At 37.6% G+C, this 19,315-nt stretch overlaps 3 protein-coding genes across 9 annotated transcripts in view; all 3 read right to left on the reverse strand.

Annotated features, from left to right (window-relative positions):
• Positions 1 to 223: 223 nt before the first annotated feature.
• Positions 224 to 6,828, reverse strand: LOC139775120 (uncharacterized). The gene is made up of 5 exons (XM_071710886.1): positions 6,596 to 6,828; positions 3,445 to 6,397; positions 2,581 to 3,230; positions 2,229 to 2,353; positions 224 to 2,124 (listed from the first exon to the last, which is right to left on the reverse strand). Exons 1-5 carry the CDS (start codon positions 6,719 to 6,721, stop codon positions 1,167 to 1,169), a joined length of 4,812 nt encoding a protein of 1,603 aa, XP_071566987.1. The 5' UTR covers positions 6,722 to 6,828; the 3' UTR covers positions 224 to 1,166.
• Positions 6,829 to 7,367: 539 nt separating this feature from the next.
• Positions 7,368 to 8,964, reverse strand: LOC139775127 (large ribosomal subunit protein uL5-like). Its single transcript, XM_071710903.1, has 5 exons — positions 8,859 to 8,964; positions 8,255 to 8,446; positions 8,019 to 8,168; positions 7,790 to 7,937; positions 7,368 to 7,540 (listed from the first exon to the last, which is right to left on the reverse strand). Exons 1-5 carry the CDS (start codon positions 8,862 to 8,864, stop codon positions 7,413 to 7,415), a joined length of 624 nt encoding a protein of 207 aa, XP_071567004.1. The 5' UTR covers positions 8,865 to 8,964; the 3' UTR covers positions 7,368 to 7,412.
• Positions 8,965 to 9,556: 592 nt separating this feature from the next.
• Positions 9,557 to 19,315, reverse strand: part of Milt (trafficking kinesin-binding protein milt) — a 44,659-nt gene continuing 34,900 nt past the window's right edge. For 5 of the 7 annotated variants that reach the window (XM_071710866.1, XM_071710868.1, XM_071710870.1 and 2 more), the window contains 6 exons: positions 16,275 to 16,351; positions 15,521 to 15,896; positions 15,091 to 15,326; positions 14,703 to 14,896; positions 14,286 to 14,525; positions 9,557 to 14,204 (listed from right to left, as the gene is read on the reverse strand). In XM_071710866.1, coding sequence (XP_071566967.1) covers positions 12,722 to 14,204; positions 14,286 to 14,525; positions 14,703 to 14,896; positions 15,091 to 15,326; positions 15,521 to 15,896; positions 16,275 to 16,351 — 2,606 coding nt within the window. In that variant the 3' untranslated portion in view covers positions 9,557 to 12,721. Of the gene's footprint in view, positions 14,205 to 14,285; positions 14,526 to 14,702; positions 14,897 to 15,090; positions 15,327 to 15,520; positions 15,897 to 16,274; positions 16,352 to 17,657; positions 18,615 to 19,315 lie in introns of those variants that run through there. The other 2 variants (XM_071710872.1, XM_071710871.1) reach the window with 2 other exon arrangements.

A 19,315-nucleotide genomic window follows, 5' to 3' on the forward strand; every position in this document is an offset into this window, starting at 1 on the left:
TTGGACTGCATATTTATTGTAATGTTGTTTAAAAGAACAGTTATAAATTCTCTCGAATAACATGTGAGTAATTTTTTGAAAATTATCAGATTCTATTAATTCACTCTGTATATCTTTCTCGTCGTGTAAAAATAATTAAAATTAAATAAATATACATAATATTGCTAAATAATTGGTTTCTCTCATTCTTTCACACTCAAATCATCGAAGCGAAACCGAGAGATATATAAATACTATTATTTATTTAGAAAAATATAAAGTATAAAACAAGAGAAAGTGTAGATGTGTGTGTGCATATTTCATAGATTCATCTTATATATCTTCAGCTTCTTAAAAGTTATCTCATATAACTCTTCTATTTTACACATCATATAGTTTTTATAAATCACGTTTAGAATTGCGCTGTCAGTCTTTTAATTTCATATACTTATTCAATTTATTGTAATCTCATGCTTGAAGCTATTAAAAGATTTCATCAATCTCGTCACGATAGTCATAAATCGCGATAGTCATAATTCACGGCATTCAATCGTTTTGACTATTTCATCTATTTATAATCGTAAAAAGCCGTGATCAGACTACGGATTGGGATTGAGATTGGATTGAAATTTAATCAATCAGAATAAAGAAAACTAACTTCAAGTTTAGTGAACTTTGCTCTAATTGGTCAAATTTCAATCCAATCTCAATCCCAATCCGTAGTCTGATCACGGCTTAAACAGAACCAATAATTGTTTAATTCCTATAAATTATTTCTTGAATAAGATATAAAATAAAAAAAGTTTGCATACAAACTTTTTATAAAGTATAACATATTAAGAAATTGTATATTCGCTGTTGTATGCTCGGATTTTATTCTGTCACATTTAGCGCAACCCAGATGTATCTATGGCCATTTAATATTTTATAGATTTTTGCGATATTTGGAACTATGGTTCTCCTCTCTTTTTATCTCGAGTTGCTTGCAACAAAAGCACGAGCGCATTATAACAATTATATATATGTATCGTTCAAGATAAAAATTATTTATATGTCAACGTTCGAAAATGGTCCCACATATTGAGAATACCCTATTTTACAACTAATTCCCCATAAAAAAATCAAATATAATAATATATATCTCTAAATGAGTAAATAATAAAATTATACATATAAAACACTTTCTGTCAAGGACTTTGTAATTGCTTATTATCAGATTTCGTTTTTGTAAGTGACACATTAGGCACAGTTAAACTATCACTTGGATCTTGAACGCTTTCAGATGTATTTGTAGTACTGGATCTTTCACTGTTGGAATTTGAATTTTGAAATTTAGGCGTGGAAGTCCTTCCTTTTAAGAGCACAGCTTGGTCGGTACTCTTGCTAGCTTCTTTGATCGATATCGATGATACGTCACTGATATCCGGAAAACCATTCGAATCATGCTGTTTCTTAGTAGGAGAAATCATTCTTCTGGCTGTATTCATTGGTGTAACATCCGAGTTTGAAGAGGAACTAAGGGCACTTGCTTCTCGAGTTTTCTTTAGCGTCGTAACCGCCCAACCCAAACCTAGTTTCTTCAAAGCTGTTTCCATTTCTTCCGGAGATGAATTCTGCTTTAACATATCTGATGACGGAGAACTCGTTATTTCTGAAATACCAGATAATCCGGAAAAACTGTACGCACTAGTAGATGTCGTTTTATATTTACTTTCTTTATGCTCTTTATTAAGATCGATACTTATGGAAGAACCAAGTTTATCTTTCGTCTGAGAAATAGGTTCTTCAGTAGTTGTGTCACATTGTAACTGTTTATTACATTTTTCGAGCATGTACTCCCGTTCAGCCTCAACTCTCGTTTCCGTAACACAATCGGCCATACTTTTTAACTTTTCAGGAGAACTGCAGATAGTTGTAGTTTCTTGTGATTTCTGTGCGGAAGACAGCTTTTCAGTAGAATGTTTCATACCGGATGACGAATCCGCTGATTTCTTTGAGGAACTTTGATTCTGTTGAACAGGTAAAGGAGCCACATGAACAGATGGCTTAGATTTTGCCGGGCTCTTGCTACTTTTATTAACTGCATCCGTTGTATCAAATTCCACGATCGTCGATAATTCATGTCCTGATGATTCTAATTCTGGTCTGTTTGCATTAAAGTCAGAATAATTCATGAAATATTAAGAAAAACAAAAATATATATATAATTGAAATATACATACTAAACAGAATTATTAGATTAATTTTACCTGTACGGTCCATTTAACAATGTAACGGGAGGTTTAGGCCTCGCACTTATTGATGTCGCATATCCATTGCGCAATATTTTGGGAATGCCAGTTAATATAGGAATAAAACCGTTTTCTTTTGCTGTCTAAAAATATACAATAACATGTAAAATAGTATTCATATATAGAAATTGCTTTGTCAAATGGTATTAATTATTTTATCGTGCTTTTAACATGTTAAATCAAATGTTATAAGTAAACTTCATATATTTAATATATGTACAAATATTTCCCTCTCTTTTTCTCATTTGTATTCTTATGTAAATAAAAAATGTTACATGTACAAATAAAGATATGAAGATATATTACATACCTCTGAAGTAGAAGCAAGTTCCTTTGTAATGCTACTATCTTTTTCACGTTCTAATGAGGCACTCTTTTTTATATTAAATTCCTTAAAAGAAGATACTCTATGCTGTGTCTCATCATTTTCTTTCAAAGCTGCAAAGGCGGTACTTGCTCTGTCCAAATTTTTACTTTGTTCCAAAATTTCGTTTGACAATTTCTCTATTATTTCTTCTTCGTGAAGAGAAAGTGTACACGGGGGCCAACAGTTACGCTCCGTTGTTTTTATTGCCGACGTTGCTTGAGGTTTTTGCTGCATTTTAAATCGGCTAAGCTGTATATTAACTTTTTCATTGCTAATAATTTTTGGCTTAGCTCTGCCTTCTACTACTTTGGATTCCTGTATATGCGCTTTAACAGTATCTACTAATTTACTTCGGGGAGTAGAAGTGATCGCCTGGATTTCCGCATCGCATAAAGTTTCATCCTTTGAAACTGCTTCGCTTCCTCGCATAATTCTTTGTGATTCAAGGAGAGTTCTTGCAAGTTGGGCATGAATTACTTCTATACTGTCAATCAATCTACGTACTGCTTGGGCATCGTCACGGGATGCTTTGGGTGTAGAAATTTGCATTAAGCTAGTGTCATCGCTTGGACTAATTAGCGAAAAATCCATATCTGCAATAAATATGTAATGCCATTTAAAATTTCGGACAAAAACAATGTTCTATTAACATATTCAATCTAATACATAATTCAATATGTTATTTTGTCAAGTGTTAGTGATACATTATATATATTTTACTGGAATCACAATAGTATAAAAATATCTCGTGGGTGATTGAAATTAAACTGCATATGTTAAATAAATAACGTTTTAATAATACTTTACCTTTTTGTTCATTTCGTACTTTTTCGATGAGGTCAGTTAAAGACGCTATTCTTTCTGCACATAAATTTTGTAGGTCTTCATACTTTTGCAATATTTCAGGACAATTTTTTAAAGCGTAATCGTGAATATCGTCAAGTTTTATATGTAACAATTTACATTGGGGATTTTTGCATATACAGACTTTGGATGATGGCTGCTCTGAAATAGATACACGTTCTGATGCTGCAGATTTCTGACAAACGTCTGATGGATCTGTAATGGTAGACTGGTCCTTTCGTGCCGATATCACAATACTGTCATTCTGAGAATCATTCAAACTAAATCTAAGCATCCTGGTAATCCTATCACGGTGCGGAATGTTCGATGGCATCATCATTGTACGCGGCGAAGGAGTTTCCGGTGTGGAAACAGGGCTGATGTCTTGTAATCTTCTCCATTCAGGTCCTGGAGAATCTAACATTTCTAAGATCGGCGTGACGTTACTCAGAGCGTCGAACACCGATCTAGGCTTTACTGGCGGTGGGCTTGCAAAGGCGGTGGACGTTGACGTATCTGAAGTATCTTTTATCCGAATCCACCTTTTCGTTTGAGTCCGAACCCGATACGGCTTACCCGTAGATCGATCTTCATCGTTCATACCTGAAACCGTCTGTGAACTTTCCGCGCTAGCATCTATCGACACTCTAGTTTCCTGCAATGGATCTGTCTCATCTTGAGCAGACTCGCTCATGTGTATATCAACTCTTCTGGTAGCTGTTTCTGCCGTATCCAAACATTTCGTCTTCTTCTGAGGAGTCAGGCGAGAGCCCGACTGAGACCGCGAGAACCTCTTCATAGGTGACGTCGCTTTAGAGCTGACGGACGTTGAGCGAATCTTTTGATAAACTCGAGGTGACGGTCGCTTCGATACTCTCACGCTGTTCTTTCTCTTCTTAGGTGTTACAATTACTTCTTTCTTATCAATTTCAATGACCATCCCACTAATCTCAGAGCTTGTCGAATTATTGCTACTGTCATCCGTCTCCGGTGTAATAATAGTGATTTTTGGTTCAATCGGATGGGGTACTCGTGCAGTTGCGTCTCTGCTGGGATGTGGCGCGTCTTTTTCAGGTAATTCTACTTGTACGCTCTTATTCTCCGCTGGACCCGTTTGTTCTAGTGCTGTCTGACAAGCAATCTCAATTTTTTTTGCAGGTGATTTATCAGGTTTCTTCATCTTACGATCTTTTCTGACGCATTCGTCACTACTAGACATATTTATGACTTTAACTTCAGGTGACGAAGGCTTGGCAGTACTAGATTCTGGTGCTTTTGTCGGCGTTTTATCTTCAAAGAGTGACCTCATGCTGACATTAAATATATTATCTGGCAAACTGGCGCCAAATTCTTGTAACAGCAATCTTTTTTGCCTTTCAACTTTCTTCAGCATATCCAGTATTTGTTCTTCGCGCGACATTTTGCTATCTTTATCTTGTTCTGTATGACAAACACCTGTGTGACAAACGTCTGCCTGCTCTTCAATGAGGTGAGGATCTTGCCATGTGGAATGTGGTACGTCATCATGCAAGCCGTCTTTTTTCTGCGTTGGTAAAGTAATAACTCTTTCTGTGAGATGAGTGCGCCGGGTCGATGCGCCGTCTGTACCGAGAACCTTTTTAGCTGCACGGTTCAACCTCTTTTGATGTTCTTCTTGGCATTTACTTCTCTGATGTAGTCGCATGTATGTATCTTCCTCCGCGGATTGAATCTGACTAGCTTTTAGCTTGCGTTCTTCCTGTGCAAGGTGATCTAGATTTTGTAGAAGCGCCTGATAATCCCTCCGTACTTTCTCTCGCAAAATCGCATCCTCGCCACGACGTTGAGCATTTAATTTGCGGGTTTTGGACATATGCGTTTCTACATTGTCTGCATTTTTCATTGCCTGCGCTACTTCCATCGCGCTTGGCTCATTTCTGATGTCAATTCTTTCAACCATACCAAGAGGCCTGTCGTAGACGTATCTCTGCTGCATATTGCGATTACATTGTGATCGTACTTTGTTCTCCGTTGAAGCTGGAGTCCTCGGAGTCTTATTGCAAGTAATTTGTTCTACAGCGTCAGAAAAATATGACGAGTCATCGCTGGTTGAACTAGAACTACTACTGCTGACGCTGCTTGACGTGTTTTGTGTATAATCTTCTGGATTGTATCTTGCTATCTTGTCAGACTTAGTTGGTATAGCGCTCATCGTTGGCACTGTTCTTCGTGGTACTTGATCATCACTTGCATCATCAATAATATGCTCGATATCATCAGACACATAATTGTCCGCTTTCTTCCTTGAGGTTAACTCGTGAGATTGTACAGCAGATTTCTTTTGTAATCCCGAAGGACCCGGTTTTGGTGATAATGGTTCTTGATGTTCCTTTAGATTAGGTTTCTTTACCCTTCTAGGTGATTTTTTGGGAAGAACTTTTTTGCTTTTTCTATTTGGAGTTAGTACTTCCTGCATAATTTCCTCATTTGCACTTTGAGAAGGATTTCTTTCCATTCTGTCATTTTCCTCAGATAACGGTAGCTTTGGAAGTTTGGCCACCATTGCAGCCCTTATATTTTCTATTTCTCGCACTCTACGTAATCTTTCCTGATGAGCTGCTTCCGCATCATCCGTCTGTTTTGCTTCCTTCACACGCTCTAGAGCATCCTTCCCTCTTTTTAGCGCCACAGCTCTATCTTTCCTTTCATCTTCTTCTATTATCGCGTCTGCATTCGGTTGCAAGGCAGCAGAGGCATGAGCTTGACCGATGTCCTCCAAATCTTCCTGATACTTGCGTTGTATGTCCATGATCTTTCTATCGTGCATCTCCCTAAGTTCTGACTTTCCGTCTCTCTCCAATTTACTAAGCTCTTTCTTCGCTATATTCTTGGCACGTTCCAAAAGTCGATTCGATATTTCCTTCGACTGCTGCCGAACCTGCAACGCAATATGTCACTTTACACTGATGTTTACATTGTCAAGGGGCGCACGATAAAACATAGAAAATTGACAGTATGTGCAGTTCAATTATGTAGATTCCAATTAAAAGGGATCGGGGACTCGTACTTCACTCGCTTCTTCGAATCTTGGCTTCGAATCGGGCCGGGTTTGAACATTTTCGACGAATAGACATACCTGTTCCAAGCGTAACCTTCGTCGGCGATCACGTTCGTTCTTCTTGATCTGATCCAGATCGGACAGCACCATTCTCCCACGGCGTACGTTTACAGGATTCCCGGTCATGGTAACGTGTATTGACATATCTCATTGAGGAAGATCGCGTTAAACTTGCACGCGAACTCCTACCGAACGCAGCCGCGCAATACAGTTTAACTCAAATTTAAAATGACAGGAACGGCCATGTCGGATCCGAGGAATGGCTACGATCATAAGACGCGTACTCGCACTACTCGCTAGAGTCCTATAAATAAAGAGAAGCGCGACCTGCGCGACCGGTGTAACGGATGCTGATTGGCTCCGCCATTTTCTGTACACGCTTTGTGAATGAAGAATAAATTTAACTCGTCTTCCAAATGTGTGAGATACAACAAATGTTATATACCTGAATGCTCAATTAACAAATGATCAAGGTCGTATTCTTCAGGAACTTTCGGTTTCTAATCATCTTTTTAATTAAAAAAAAAAAAGGCAAAAATATAACAATTAAAGATAAAGTTGGAGTTTATCACTTACACAGAAAATATTTTCTATACATGTGAGAATTAAATGCATGTTTTAAAACTGTGATCTTCTCGTAGATATCTCGTTTGGAATATTTTAATTAAGTTTTACAATTCTATTAAATAAATATATGATTTGACTATAGAATTTGAAAGACCATAATGTTTATAAAATTAAAGCGTAGAGTTTCGTTATATGTGAGGTGTGAATATTAAATAGTAAACAATTATTGTTGAAATTTTTTATGCAATATATATTTATACAATATATATTACTTTTTTCCAGCTATAATGATACCATCATATTTCTGCTGGAACCACTTCATGGCATCTTCTTTGGTAAGACGGTGTTGAAAACCAACCTTACCGGTCTTTCTTCTTCTATGTGCTACATTAAATCCTACAAAAATCAAATACATATTTAATATATATAAGTTTGACATAATATTTAATTAAAGTGTAATCTCAATCAAATAACACGTTCAGTGAAATGAACGTGAATTAAAAATATGAAACATTTCCTCTAGCACATTTAAATATATAGATACTATCACAAGACAAAAATATCTATTATATATATATATATATATATATATATATATTTCTTGATTTTCTGTATAAAATTAAAATTAATGTAGTTATTATTAACCTGGACGTCCAAGTACAACGTAGAAGTCCAAACCGTAAATACCGATACTGGGATCATACTTGATTCCCAAGTCGATATGCTCTTGAATGCCGAAACCAAAGTTTCCAGTACAAGAGAAGTTTTCCTTCCTCAATTCATATTCGCGTACCTATAACCAAAAATCACATGTTAGGAATATAGTGTAATAATACATATAGCGTAAATAATACATGTAGAGTCTTTACTTCACCTTCAAGCCACGTTCCAGAATCTCCTCAGCTTTGGCACCGCGTACAGTGCAATGGACAGCAATTTTTTCATTACGACGGATACCGAACGAACGTACCGTATATCGAGCTTTGGAAAATACTGGTTGCTGGCCGGTCAGTTGTTCCAAGACCTATACAAAAAATTATTTTAACGTTAAAGGTTCAATTGTTAGAAACATCTTCATTAAAACAAAAACAACATGCTTGGAAAACCTACCTTGGCGGCACGCGTCAGTCGATCACCAGATTCGCCCACGCAAATATTCAGGCATAACTTCCGTATTTTGACTTCACGCATTATATTTTTGGATGCATCTTTCGGCTCCTTCTTCGTCTTTTTATCGGGCTTCTTACCAGTCTTCTTACCGGTCTTCTTCTCGACCTTTTCTTCGGGCGCTTTTTCTGCATCCTAATTAATTAAAGTACAATTTATTAACATCCACATCGAGTACATTATTAACCTCTACACTTGACAGTGTATCTAGCAACGTGAATGAAACATATTTTTAATAAATCAGTCATGTTGATATTAATTAATCCAAAGTTAAGAATAAATGAATCTATAAGCTTTATTGCCGAACAAATCCAATAACAGCAATAGCAATATGTTAAACACGAACCGATCGAACCAAGCATGAAATCTCGTCCACGTGACGCAGAGACAACCTCAAAAATAGGCAACTTTAGGAAAAATTTAATATTCTCCATAATTTGTAATATCTGTTATTTCTATGTCATAAGGATATTGAACAGAATTAAATTGTAAAAAAGATACACGTAGATTAAACGAAAAATCTTTGAAGCGAGAAACCAATACTCACCGCCATGTTGGACTTGTTGAAGAGAAGAGGCAATTTTCACGACCTCCGCCTCCGCGATTCAGTCCGATTCTCACAATTTTGGATCATTCCTGTTCGGGCTGTTCGATAGGCGCTTAGTGATATTCTTTATTACGATTGGTATCTCTGCACTTAGCTCAAACGAGGATCTAAAGGCAAGAACCAATCATATTAAAGAATCACTAAGCGTTTTTTGTCTTCACCAATTAACAGGCATAACAATTTAGATTTAAAAAATTTCTAAGTAATAAATTTACTTATTGGATAAGAATTTACGAGAGCGTCCACGTTGACACGTTTAACCACAGCCATTCACAAATCACAACGTAGGATAAAATAGAAGAAAAAAATAAATAGAGGAAATTGTTGATTTTTTCTTAATTTTTGTGTAACAACACATTTTACTTTATAATACAATTAAAAGTACAATAAATTTCACAATTGGAAAAATTAATTAGAAAATATGGATGAGTTAAACAAAGCGGCATAAAGTTTGAACATAAATATCGTTATAAATTACAAAATATATTAATATTCTAAAATTTTGCTTTTCCTTAAATAAATAAAAATAAATTGAAATAAGCAAATGAAGCAAAAGTTATAAAAGAAACTTATTCTTATAAGAATTTATTTGCGAGACGAATTTAACGTTGCAATAACTCGTAAAAAAGACTGCACTGTTAATATTTAAATATATTTATTGTTCATTTTGGAGGTATGACATATCTCTACTTGCCATAGGTCTAAAATGATTACATAGCACCTTCGACAAAGGTTGCACTTGCTGTAGACATGCTCGTCGTAAATGACGTAAATGTAGCTGACCGATCGAATAAATCATGGCGAAACGTCGCATTCTAATTGACGGAAAGCGTACATGAAATTTAAGTACAGGTGCCAGCATGAAAACATGATCTGAAATAAAACCTCGGATACCAAACGAGAAAACTTTATGCGTATTAAGGCCTCGATCTTAATATTTATAGTTTAGCAGACATTATAGTGTACACAACCATATACTAAAATACACGACTCCTTACTCTTTAGTTACGTAACAATTACATTTCTCTTGTCTCTCGAATGCTCTTGTTCGTCGAGGCAATGCGGCTTTTCAAACATAATTACGAAAATTAATCTACTTATTGCTTTGTGGCGCAATCGTGTTTCTTCTTCTTGGTTGCCATGGAAACTGAATATGAAACTCATTTATCTATCTGAAATGTAGATAGTAAAAAATCTCTCGAACAAATTACGGCAGAAAACTAATTTTCTTTGCACATTATATTTTATACTTTTTATATCTTATTTTGCATAATGCGTATTTTTCATCGATTCCATCAGTTTTCATAGGAAACCCGCGCGAATCTATGTACTCATTAATCGTAATGAAGAAATTTAATCTATTTGTTGATTTTACCTTGTCGTGTCTTTTTCGCTTACCGTGAAAACTGAATATAAAACTGATTTACTTGGATAATCTCTTTAACTGTAAATTCTCTTGAATAAATTACGCAGGAAACTTTTTACTTTTACATTCTATTTTATACTTTATAATTACCCAATTTTGCGTAATGCGTATTCTTTATCGATTTCATCAGTTCTCATAGGAAACCAGCGCGAATCTACGAAAAGCTCTCCTTATTCATTCCGTTAAATAATTGTACATTCACTCATTTGATTATAATTATACCGATACGCTTGATCTTTATAATAATTCGCCGTAACCAAGATATGATACGTTATGCTCCTTATTCAAGAGAGAAAGATCAACATTTTACCTAAATGCATTTTCAGCACATTCTAACCGTCCTTTATACGGAATATTTAATTTTCATCATATTGAATATACAATTCATTTTTCGGGATAAGTTCAAGGAAATTTCTTCAGAATCGTTTCTCGTACATTTGAAATTATGTCGCGGGAATAAATAATCATCGGAACAATAAATGCTGATTTTTATCGAGACTTCTCGCTCCATGTTTGATTCTGATATCCCCCCTCCCCCACCCCCCGATACAAAGCGTAATTGCACGTAAAACATATATGACATTTCCACGATCGTTTCGCCAGACGTTCTATTTACAGTAACGCGCGCAGCTATTCCGCTGCGATTCCCGATTAGCTCTAGGCCTCTCGAACGACCGGAGGAACGATGCAGGGAGATGTCGGCGGTAATGCAAACGAGGTAGGATAACGACACAGCGTTATTTTCCAATTTAATTTATTAATTTGTACGTCTATGTACAAGGCTGCGTCGAGCTAAACACTCTTCTCTATGATACATTACATGTCCTCTTACGTAAAACTCAGGCCCACTTGCAGGAAACAAGGTTGCAATAAATTACCAAGTTATGCGAAAGAAGTCGCTAAGAAAAATAAAAGAATGATTGCGAGGCGCTTTACCGTCCCGCTGCATTCAGCTATATACAGTACAATAAAACAACGCTAAATGCACAATCTTCCGCGTGCAAAGACTGACAATAGCATTGACGATCCTGCTACGACTACTCGTCGTCACCAAGCGTTCGCTAAGGAAAATAAATTAAGAAAATAAGCACCAGAGATTTGACTTTGTGCTAAATTATTATAAAATAATGCATTATAGTACGATGCACCATTCTCAGCATCCTCCCTGCCCTTTGTATCCTAATTGTTTATATTGCATTGGTAATAACAGCTTATTTTCCAGTCGCTACGAATTTCGAATATAATATTAATTTCTTTAACTACCCTGCCATTATAGCTTTCTTAATTTGTTTTTTTTTTGTTCTCCATATCGTTGAGATTTCAATCTTTAACTATGTAAGAATATGGACTGCACTAAATAATTTGCGTATCTTATAGCGAGATATTGAGCGAAATGTTCCCAAGTGTAAAGATCGTTCGGTCTATTAAATCTGCGCAAAATTGGGATATTTATTAACTATAGATATTAATAAAATAAAATGAATAAATAAAATAAGATAGACTAAAAGCCGCAGTTTGACTAGTTTTTACTAATATTGTGTATTACACAATATTCTTCTATAAAAACGATATTTAGATGTATTGTCGATTTCTTTTGATTTGTAAAAAATAAATTACTGAATAAAAAATTTATTAAATGGTTTGCATCGATTTTTATACGTAATTCTAATAACGTAATTAATATAGTTGATATATAACGAATCTCTTGAATTATATCGCCAATTATACACAATGTATCTTGATTCTTAAATTTTTGCGTTATCAAATATAATATAATGCGTAAATATTACAAAACTAGCAGTCCACGGATACATAGTCGAAGATCATACAATTATCTTTGTTAAAATAATCTTTCATCTTCGTTTGAGCTAGTAACTTATGGATTTCCCTTCATTTATCACAAACTATCAAAAAACCCTTCTGTACCTATTCGGTTTTTAATTCATTATAGATTTTAAAATAAAATTTAAAATGTATAATGATTTTGTGTATTTTTACTGTACACAGTATATTCCGCCCTTCTGTATTCGTCTCAGTTAATTCATTCTTTAGAATAAAACTTAAAATATGTTTGTATAGAATAGCAATCTGATTTGTATATCTTATTAATGTTAACACCACTTTCTCATGATTATTTACAACGATTCACCACGTTATATTCGAAAATTACTGTATCGAGTCAGCGAATACGTCAAAAGTGTAGACAGTCAATAATACTGACGACAGGAGCATATCGTGTACTCAAGTAATTACATTACACGAACCAAAATTTCCAGGTAATAAAACAAATAAGCTCTTTCTCTGCGAACACGTTAAAAAATAATTCGCTGGAATTGATTGATTCGTCCCCTATCGCATTACAGATTCTACAAAATATTCACAATAAACCACCTTTACGACCAAAAAGAAGCGAACTTATTGCTCCCAATGCCGACTGTTTGGATTCTTTAGTTACAGGCGTCGGAGCTGGCGGCTTAACTCGTCCCAAATCGGGTCTCGTCGCTCTAGCACCTGATCGTCGTTGTCGATCTGGCGACTGACCCGCTGCTCTCGAGCTAAATGCATTGGAACCGGACACGCTTGGTTTGGGCTCCTTGTCATCCCGTTTGCCCAGCAATGACGACGGTTTGCTCGACGGAAATTCGTCACAAGTGGAGGATGTTGAAGACGAGGGAGATATTAACTTCTCTCGACTGGTACTGGAGGACATCGAAGTTTTGAGGCAAGTCAATTGTGCCATTGGACTTCCAGTCGAACGACGCGTGTATAGAGCACCCTGCAGAGCTAACGGCGAGATCGACGAGCTAACCGTAGTGGCTATAATTGTATCAATACCAATCCTTTCCAATTTCTCCACCAGACGTATCCCCGTGAGAGCTTTCTTCTCCGTGCGCGAGATCGTCGACTTCGGTCTCTTTTTCTTAGCTTGCACCGGCGCTGGAGGCTCGTAACTAAAAGTACGTCTCAATAATTCCGCCCCGGTGCTAAGCAGTCCCAATGTCAACGAGGCACCGCTCTCCGGTGGTGGGGACGATGACCTAGGTGACAGACTCGCATCAGGACTATTGCACGGTGTAGCAGTCGGCGAGAAATTCCGTTCGTCAGTAGGTGTGCCTATGCACGAGGGCGTGACGGCTTTGATTCCTCTTTCGTTCAGCATCTTGGCCAATCCAAGCGTGGTGGAGAATGTTGAAGTTGAATTGCGACGGCTGTGTGTGCGAGGGGTGCTCATACCGGAATTCATACCAGAGTTCATACCACTGTTGGGCGCTGAGGCGACACGACTGCTAACGATGCTCGGTGTCACGCTGCTGGTGGTATGATCATCCGGATGCATCACGGTGCTGTTAGTAAAGGTGTAAATGGAGCCGGTGTCTTGGAATGGTTTACCGGGATTAGTGTATTCCTCATCTTCCTCCAAATCGCTCAACGCGAATGTTATAAGACCGAGATCCTCGAGAGCGCGGCCACCTCTAGTCTTCACGCCTGGTCTGTCCTCCAGTAATCCACCTAATGTTGGCGTCGCCAGTCGCGACCAATGATGCAACGTCTGGGAGCCCTCCATTGGTTTGACTATCTGCAGTTTCTGTGGGATACGCCAAGCGTTGCCGCTGTTGCCGCTGAAGCCGCTCAGATTGCCGCTACTGCCGGTCGACATGATGCTGTCCGGAGTGCGACAGTCGAAAGGTAAGAAGGTTGGCGGGGAATGTAATATGCCACCGTCGTAATCGTAACTGTAGCCGGCACCTGTGCTGAGACACGCACGCCTCGCTAATACTTCCGCGGGTGTTAGACGACGTATAGCAGCTTCTAAATCAGCAGCACCAGGAGCACCAGGTACACCCATTCGCTGTGGTCCCCTGAAAGCAGAGTTTCACTTTCAGATCATATTGGAAAATCGATTTGTATTTTTTTTCGTGAAGAGAAAGATGGATACACACGGATAATCTTCCATCTCGATGAGCAAGGATCCGTCATTACTATGACCGGTAGAATCCAAACTGGGAAATGTAGATGCTTGCGGTCGCATTTGCCCACAACTCATCCGCGGGCCAACAGAACTGCTGGACAATGTCGACGTCGTCATGGAACCTATTCTAGGAAACTGATTGGGATCCATTCCCGCACACGTTGCACGAGATGCGCTACGAACGGTCTCAAACACTTTCTTGTAGGTTGGTCTAGAAAATAAACGCAATACGAATTATTTTATTAACTGCTCTACGTAATTATTGAAACTATAATTCTTATGGTTTGAATATGCAAGAATATTTGATGACAATTTCAAATCTAATAATAATATAAGTTATATTCAAATTTAATAATAATAGAGCATTAGACGCAGCTTCGTAACGTACATCCTGTCACCTGCACCGATCCCCGAATCAATACTTAATTCCGAGTAAAGGGACGATTCCAGTTCCGAAGCGATAGAATCCGGTTGAGGTGCTGCGCCCATCGATGGGAATAACGACCCACCACGTACAGTTGGCATTCCACGTTTTCTCTGTTTTCGCAACTGCTCTTGCGTTTCGGCTAGTAAGTTCACCACCTGAAGTATATAACATGCAGTGTCTCGATAGAGATGTATTTTTACAAAAAAAAATTTATACAAACGAGATAATAATTCAGATCTTAATGTATTAACCATCGAGTTATTTTTCTATATATATTACATGATTCTCACGAGACTTGAACGAAATAATTAATTACTCTATCGTTTCTCATGTTTGCAAAAAAATGTACCTCCGCATATCGTTCTTTGAATTCAGCTAGTTCAGCGGCAAGTGTATTTTGATTATCCCTAGTGATGACTAGAGTCGCTCCCACTTCGTCGTGCTCCGCCATCAGCTGAGCGAGTCTAAGCTCTGTCTCAGCTAATTTCGCAGTAAGACTAATTATTTGCTCATGCTGCAATCGATTCTCATCCTTTTGCCGACCGAGCTCCTCCGCTATGCCATCCACCTCCATGTTGGCGTTTGCTATTATTTGCCAGAAGTTATTTAACAATGCTACAGCCGTCTGATGTTCATATGATCTCATTATCGATTAAAAAGTTATCTAATTTTGCCAATACAAATTGATTAAAGCGTTATTTAATATGAAATATAAAATATGTATTACAAGTAGATACATTTTCATACAAGAACAAACAGATATAGATACGATAATATACCTAATTGCATTGCGATGTCTTGTACAAGACGTGCCTCCTGTTCTTCGGAACTGTCGGCATCATGCACTAGTTTCGCGAACTCGTTGCGAAGCTGCTTATTCTCGTCTTCCAAACAGCTAACCTTTCTCTGCAACATCTCCAAATTAATGCCGCACAGGCCGGTGGGAGTTCCGGCCTCCGAGCTAGACTCATCCACATCGTTCGTCAGTATCTGTATCAGCTCGGTCTTCTTCAACACCTCATGGTTTAACTGTGTGATCTTCTCGTTCGCTTCCTTAAGCTCAGCTTCTAAAGCGTTTACTGTAGTCTCAAGCTTCTGATTGTGTGCCAACAGTTCCTTGCCGATGCGCGCTGTCAGCTCCAAGTCTTTTTCTTTCTGTTAAAGAAAACCGTAGCCGTTTAATTTTCGTAGTTGTTATAGCTTTGAAGACCTCTCGTCTACAATTATTGCTCTCTTTAAATTGCTAAAACTTGAAGGTAATTCAGGAGTATGAGTAAGAATATATACAAAAATAAATTTTGAACAAATTTCTAATAACTTGAGAGAAGTCCTACATATTCTACGCGAGTGCTAATTATATAACTGTTTACAAGTCATTTAAACGGTCATCACTTATCAATTCGTTACGGCTTATCGATTTTGTTTCGTTAATATTTTTAGATACGGACATTTACGACTCGTAAAATTTTAACGACGCGATATGCACAGCGCGGGCTTAGTTTCTACTAGCTCTTGCTTCCCGGTCAGGCTTACCTCCTCCAGAAGCCTTGTGACTGCCTCTATGTCATTATAGGTCTTGGTCATTTGGCTCACCCGGTTGCTACATAAGACTGTAACAGAGTGATGAGTTCGTTATTAAACTGCTGGAATAAAAAAAATATAGTTAAAAAAAGAAATACGAATACAGCACTATATATGTGTGCAGAGAGGCCGGACCATTACATTTAAGCCCTGAATATAATACAAGCATTGATTCATGATTTGTATGATTAAACTGATATAACAATCCACTCTTATTTCTTTAATCTTTGATTCAATCACATACATCTAAATCATTTTTATAACATTATATATTTTTGTAGTTTCATTCAATTTATAATATTAGTTTCATACCCTCTCAAATGTGAGCCACATAAAATCGATCGCATCGCATGTACGATGTAATTCTCTACGACTCATAGAGCACAAACAATCGATGTATGGGATGCAGTATCACGTATCATTCGTTAAACAATATTTCGCGCACAATCCGTTTGCGCATCGATAACACTGATGCGCACGATGGTGATTGAGACCGATAAAATTTCAGCGAGTTCAACTTTCGATATAATAGACACGCAGAATTTCTCATTCGCGCGATGCTATAACTGTGCTGAGTGGAGTAAATGTCATAATCTTTCTTTACTCGCAATGTCGAAAATTAAATTCGTCGAAATTATACCGGTTCGAATTCCTTTACTTCGAAATATAAAGTAGGATATTTTACCACAAATGGGAGCTTCGCTCCTTTCGGAAGCGAACTAAATAACAGAATAATTAGATCTTCACGCATGTATTACCGTCCCGCATATATTTTATTTTTGTATAATCGATCTTCTATTATATTTATAATCCCCCGCGCAACGATCTAAAAATGTGGATTATTCTATGTCGGGCAAACGAAACGCAAATCCCAATCGAGTATTCACCTATTCTTCGACGAACTCATCCTTTAACTTCACTTAATTGGCAAGAAAAAAAATATATACAGTTATTTTGATCCCTGTAGAAACGATATTTTGAGATTGCTGTGTCAACAAGATTTATAAATAAAAACTTCAAGTTTCGGCGCAAATATCTTGGACTAAGAGCCACGTTAGTTCGCGCGCACGCTCCAAGCTTTATCTTTGTTTTCTTATTTGTCCGAGCACATGCGCCAGTTTCTATTGCCTGGTTATCTTAATTATATTTTATTGTTAATACTTCTTATAAAATCATCAATAAGTTTCCATCAACATCAATACTATTTTGCAAAATATAATTTACTTAATTATGTTCAATGTTTCGACAATTTTTTGTTTGAATGACGTGGACTTGTAACATGGTCTGCTAATATTAAGGAATTTATCTGCGATAACATGATGTATTTTTGATTACCTGAGGTCATCAAGTTAAAGGATTCTGGCGCGTATTTCATGCATTCGAAACAACCACGATCTCGCAATGTGAGTACGCTAAAAGTACGCGCGAGCATTGCTTCGAAAGAGCAACGTGGGGGCTTTAAACCTTCAAGACTTGGCCGGGTCCACTTCATGGAAATCGTTAGTCTTCATAAACAGCTTCGTTACGTTCTTGATCTTCATCACGAATTCCCGAAGAGATTCTAACTGTACACGCTTTTAATGCACTCGACATTTTCACGACGTTTCACCTGCAACTTCTCCAGATCAACTGGACTAAAAATCTCTCCGTAAAATTTACCCTACTCGTCGAGAGTTTTCACGAGAAAGAAATGAAAAACGAAGTCGAGCGATAAGCAACAGATGCAGCGATATTCGGCAGCTGATCGCTCGTTCCGCGCACGGGACGAACGGCATCGTGGAAAATCGCGGGAGTATAGCGAGGAGACACACGATCGCGTGTCTCACGATCGGAGAATGATGCGACTCTAAATGAGAGCGGCGAGAAAACGTGGCACGCGAACGAGGGAAACACGAAAGCGTGGAGAGACGGAATGAGATGCTCGCGTTGCACGGAAGAGCCTCTTGCATCCCTTCTATCGATCGGCTTTGGCGCATCCCGCCAGCCGGGCCGGCCGGCCGTCGGAAAGCGCAGACGCCGCGTCTCCACGTCCAAGGTCGCCTTCCAAAAAGCTCTACAGTGTCCGGATGAGGAACAGATTAAGCTGTGATATATTATCTATTTGTGCGTCGTAAACGGATTCGAAATGGGGAAGAGTGTGCGAAGAGTAAGGGCACCTGAAAGTACTCGGGAATCGAAAGGGATTCACTTCAACCTTTGGTTCATCCGACAAGAAATGGATGCTTCGCTCATATATTCTAATATGATATGATTTCGCGTTTCGACAAGCTCCACATTTTTGATAGCTTAAAAATCTCTGCGAGATTAAATCTAAATGTATAAATTAAAATGTCTGTATGTTTCCTACACTCACAGAGAAATGGACAGTTCGTTCAAAAATTAACAAATGAATAATCCGATATTTTTAGTCGGAATTATGAAAAGCCGATCAAGATTAGAATAATGTCCAATCAATGATAGCCGGATATCATTGATAATTGATCCATTTTGTTAATTTTTGAACAAACTGTCCATTTCTCTGAGTGTATTAACTCCTAAACCCTTTGACCGATCTGGACCAAATTTTGCATAATTACTCTCTAGACCCTTGCGGAAAATACCGCAGGCTACCGTGAAACTTAGACACCCCATCCCTTTCCCCTGATTTCATCCCCTTGACACTTTGTGATGATAATCAAGGGCAACATCGAGTAGTTTAAAGTTTATATAAAGCTAAATAGCTACTAATTCTGAGCTGTTCGTTTTTTTATCTCCATATAATGAGAGCTAGTTGAAGAAATAGCTCATTAAACTCTTAAAACAGGTTTTGGAAGCTCAGGCAGGTGCACCGGACTAAACAACTGGGAAAAGAAACATCCGAAACTTATATGCATTCATTTTTCTAGGACTATTTAATTGGGCATTAAATCTGTTATTATTTTGTAAGTTCCGATATATCGTAAATTATATCGATTAACTTCATTTTGTAGCGATAAAGGCAAGATATACACAGT

This window comes from Temnothorax nylanderi, unplaced genomic scaffold (assembly GCF_030848795.1).
Source record: "Temnothorax nylanderi isolate EJ_2023f unplaced genomic scaffold, tnyl_v1.0 TNYL_tig0093_pilon, whole genome shotgun sequence".
Classification (NCBI taxonomy): Eukaryota; Metazoa; Arthropoda; class Insecta; order Hymenoptera; family Formicidae; genus Temnothorax; species Temnothorax nylanderi.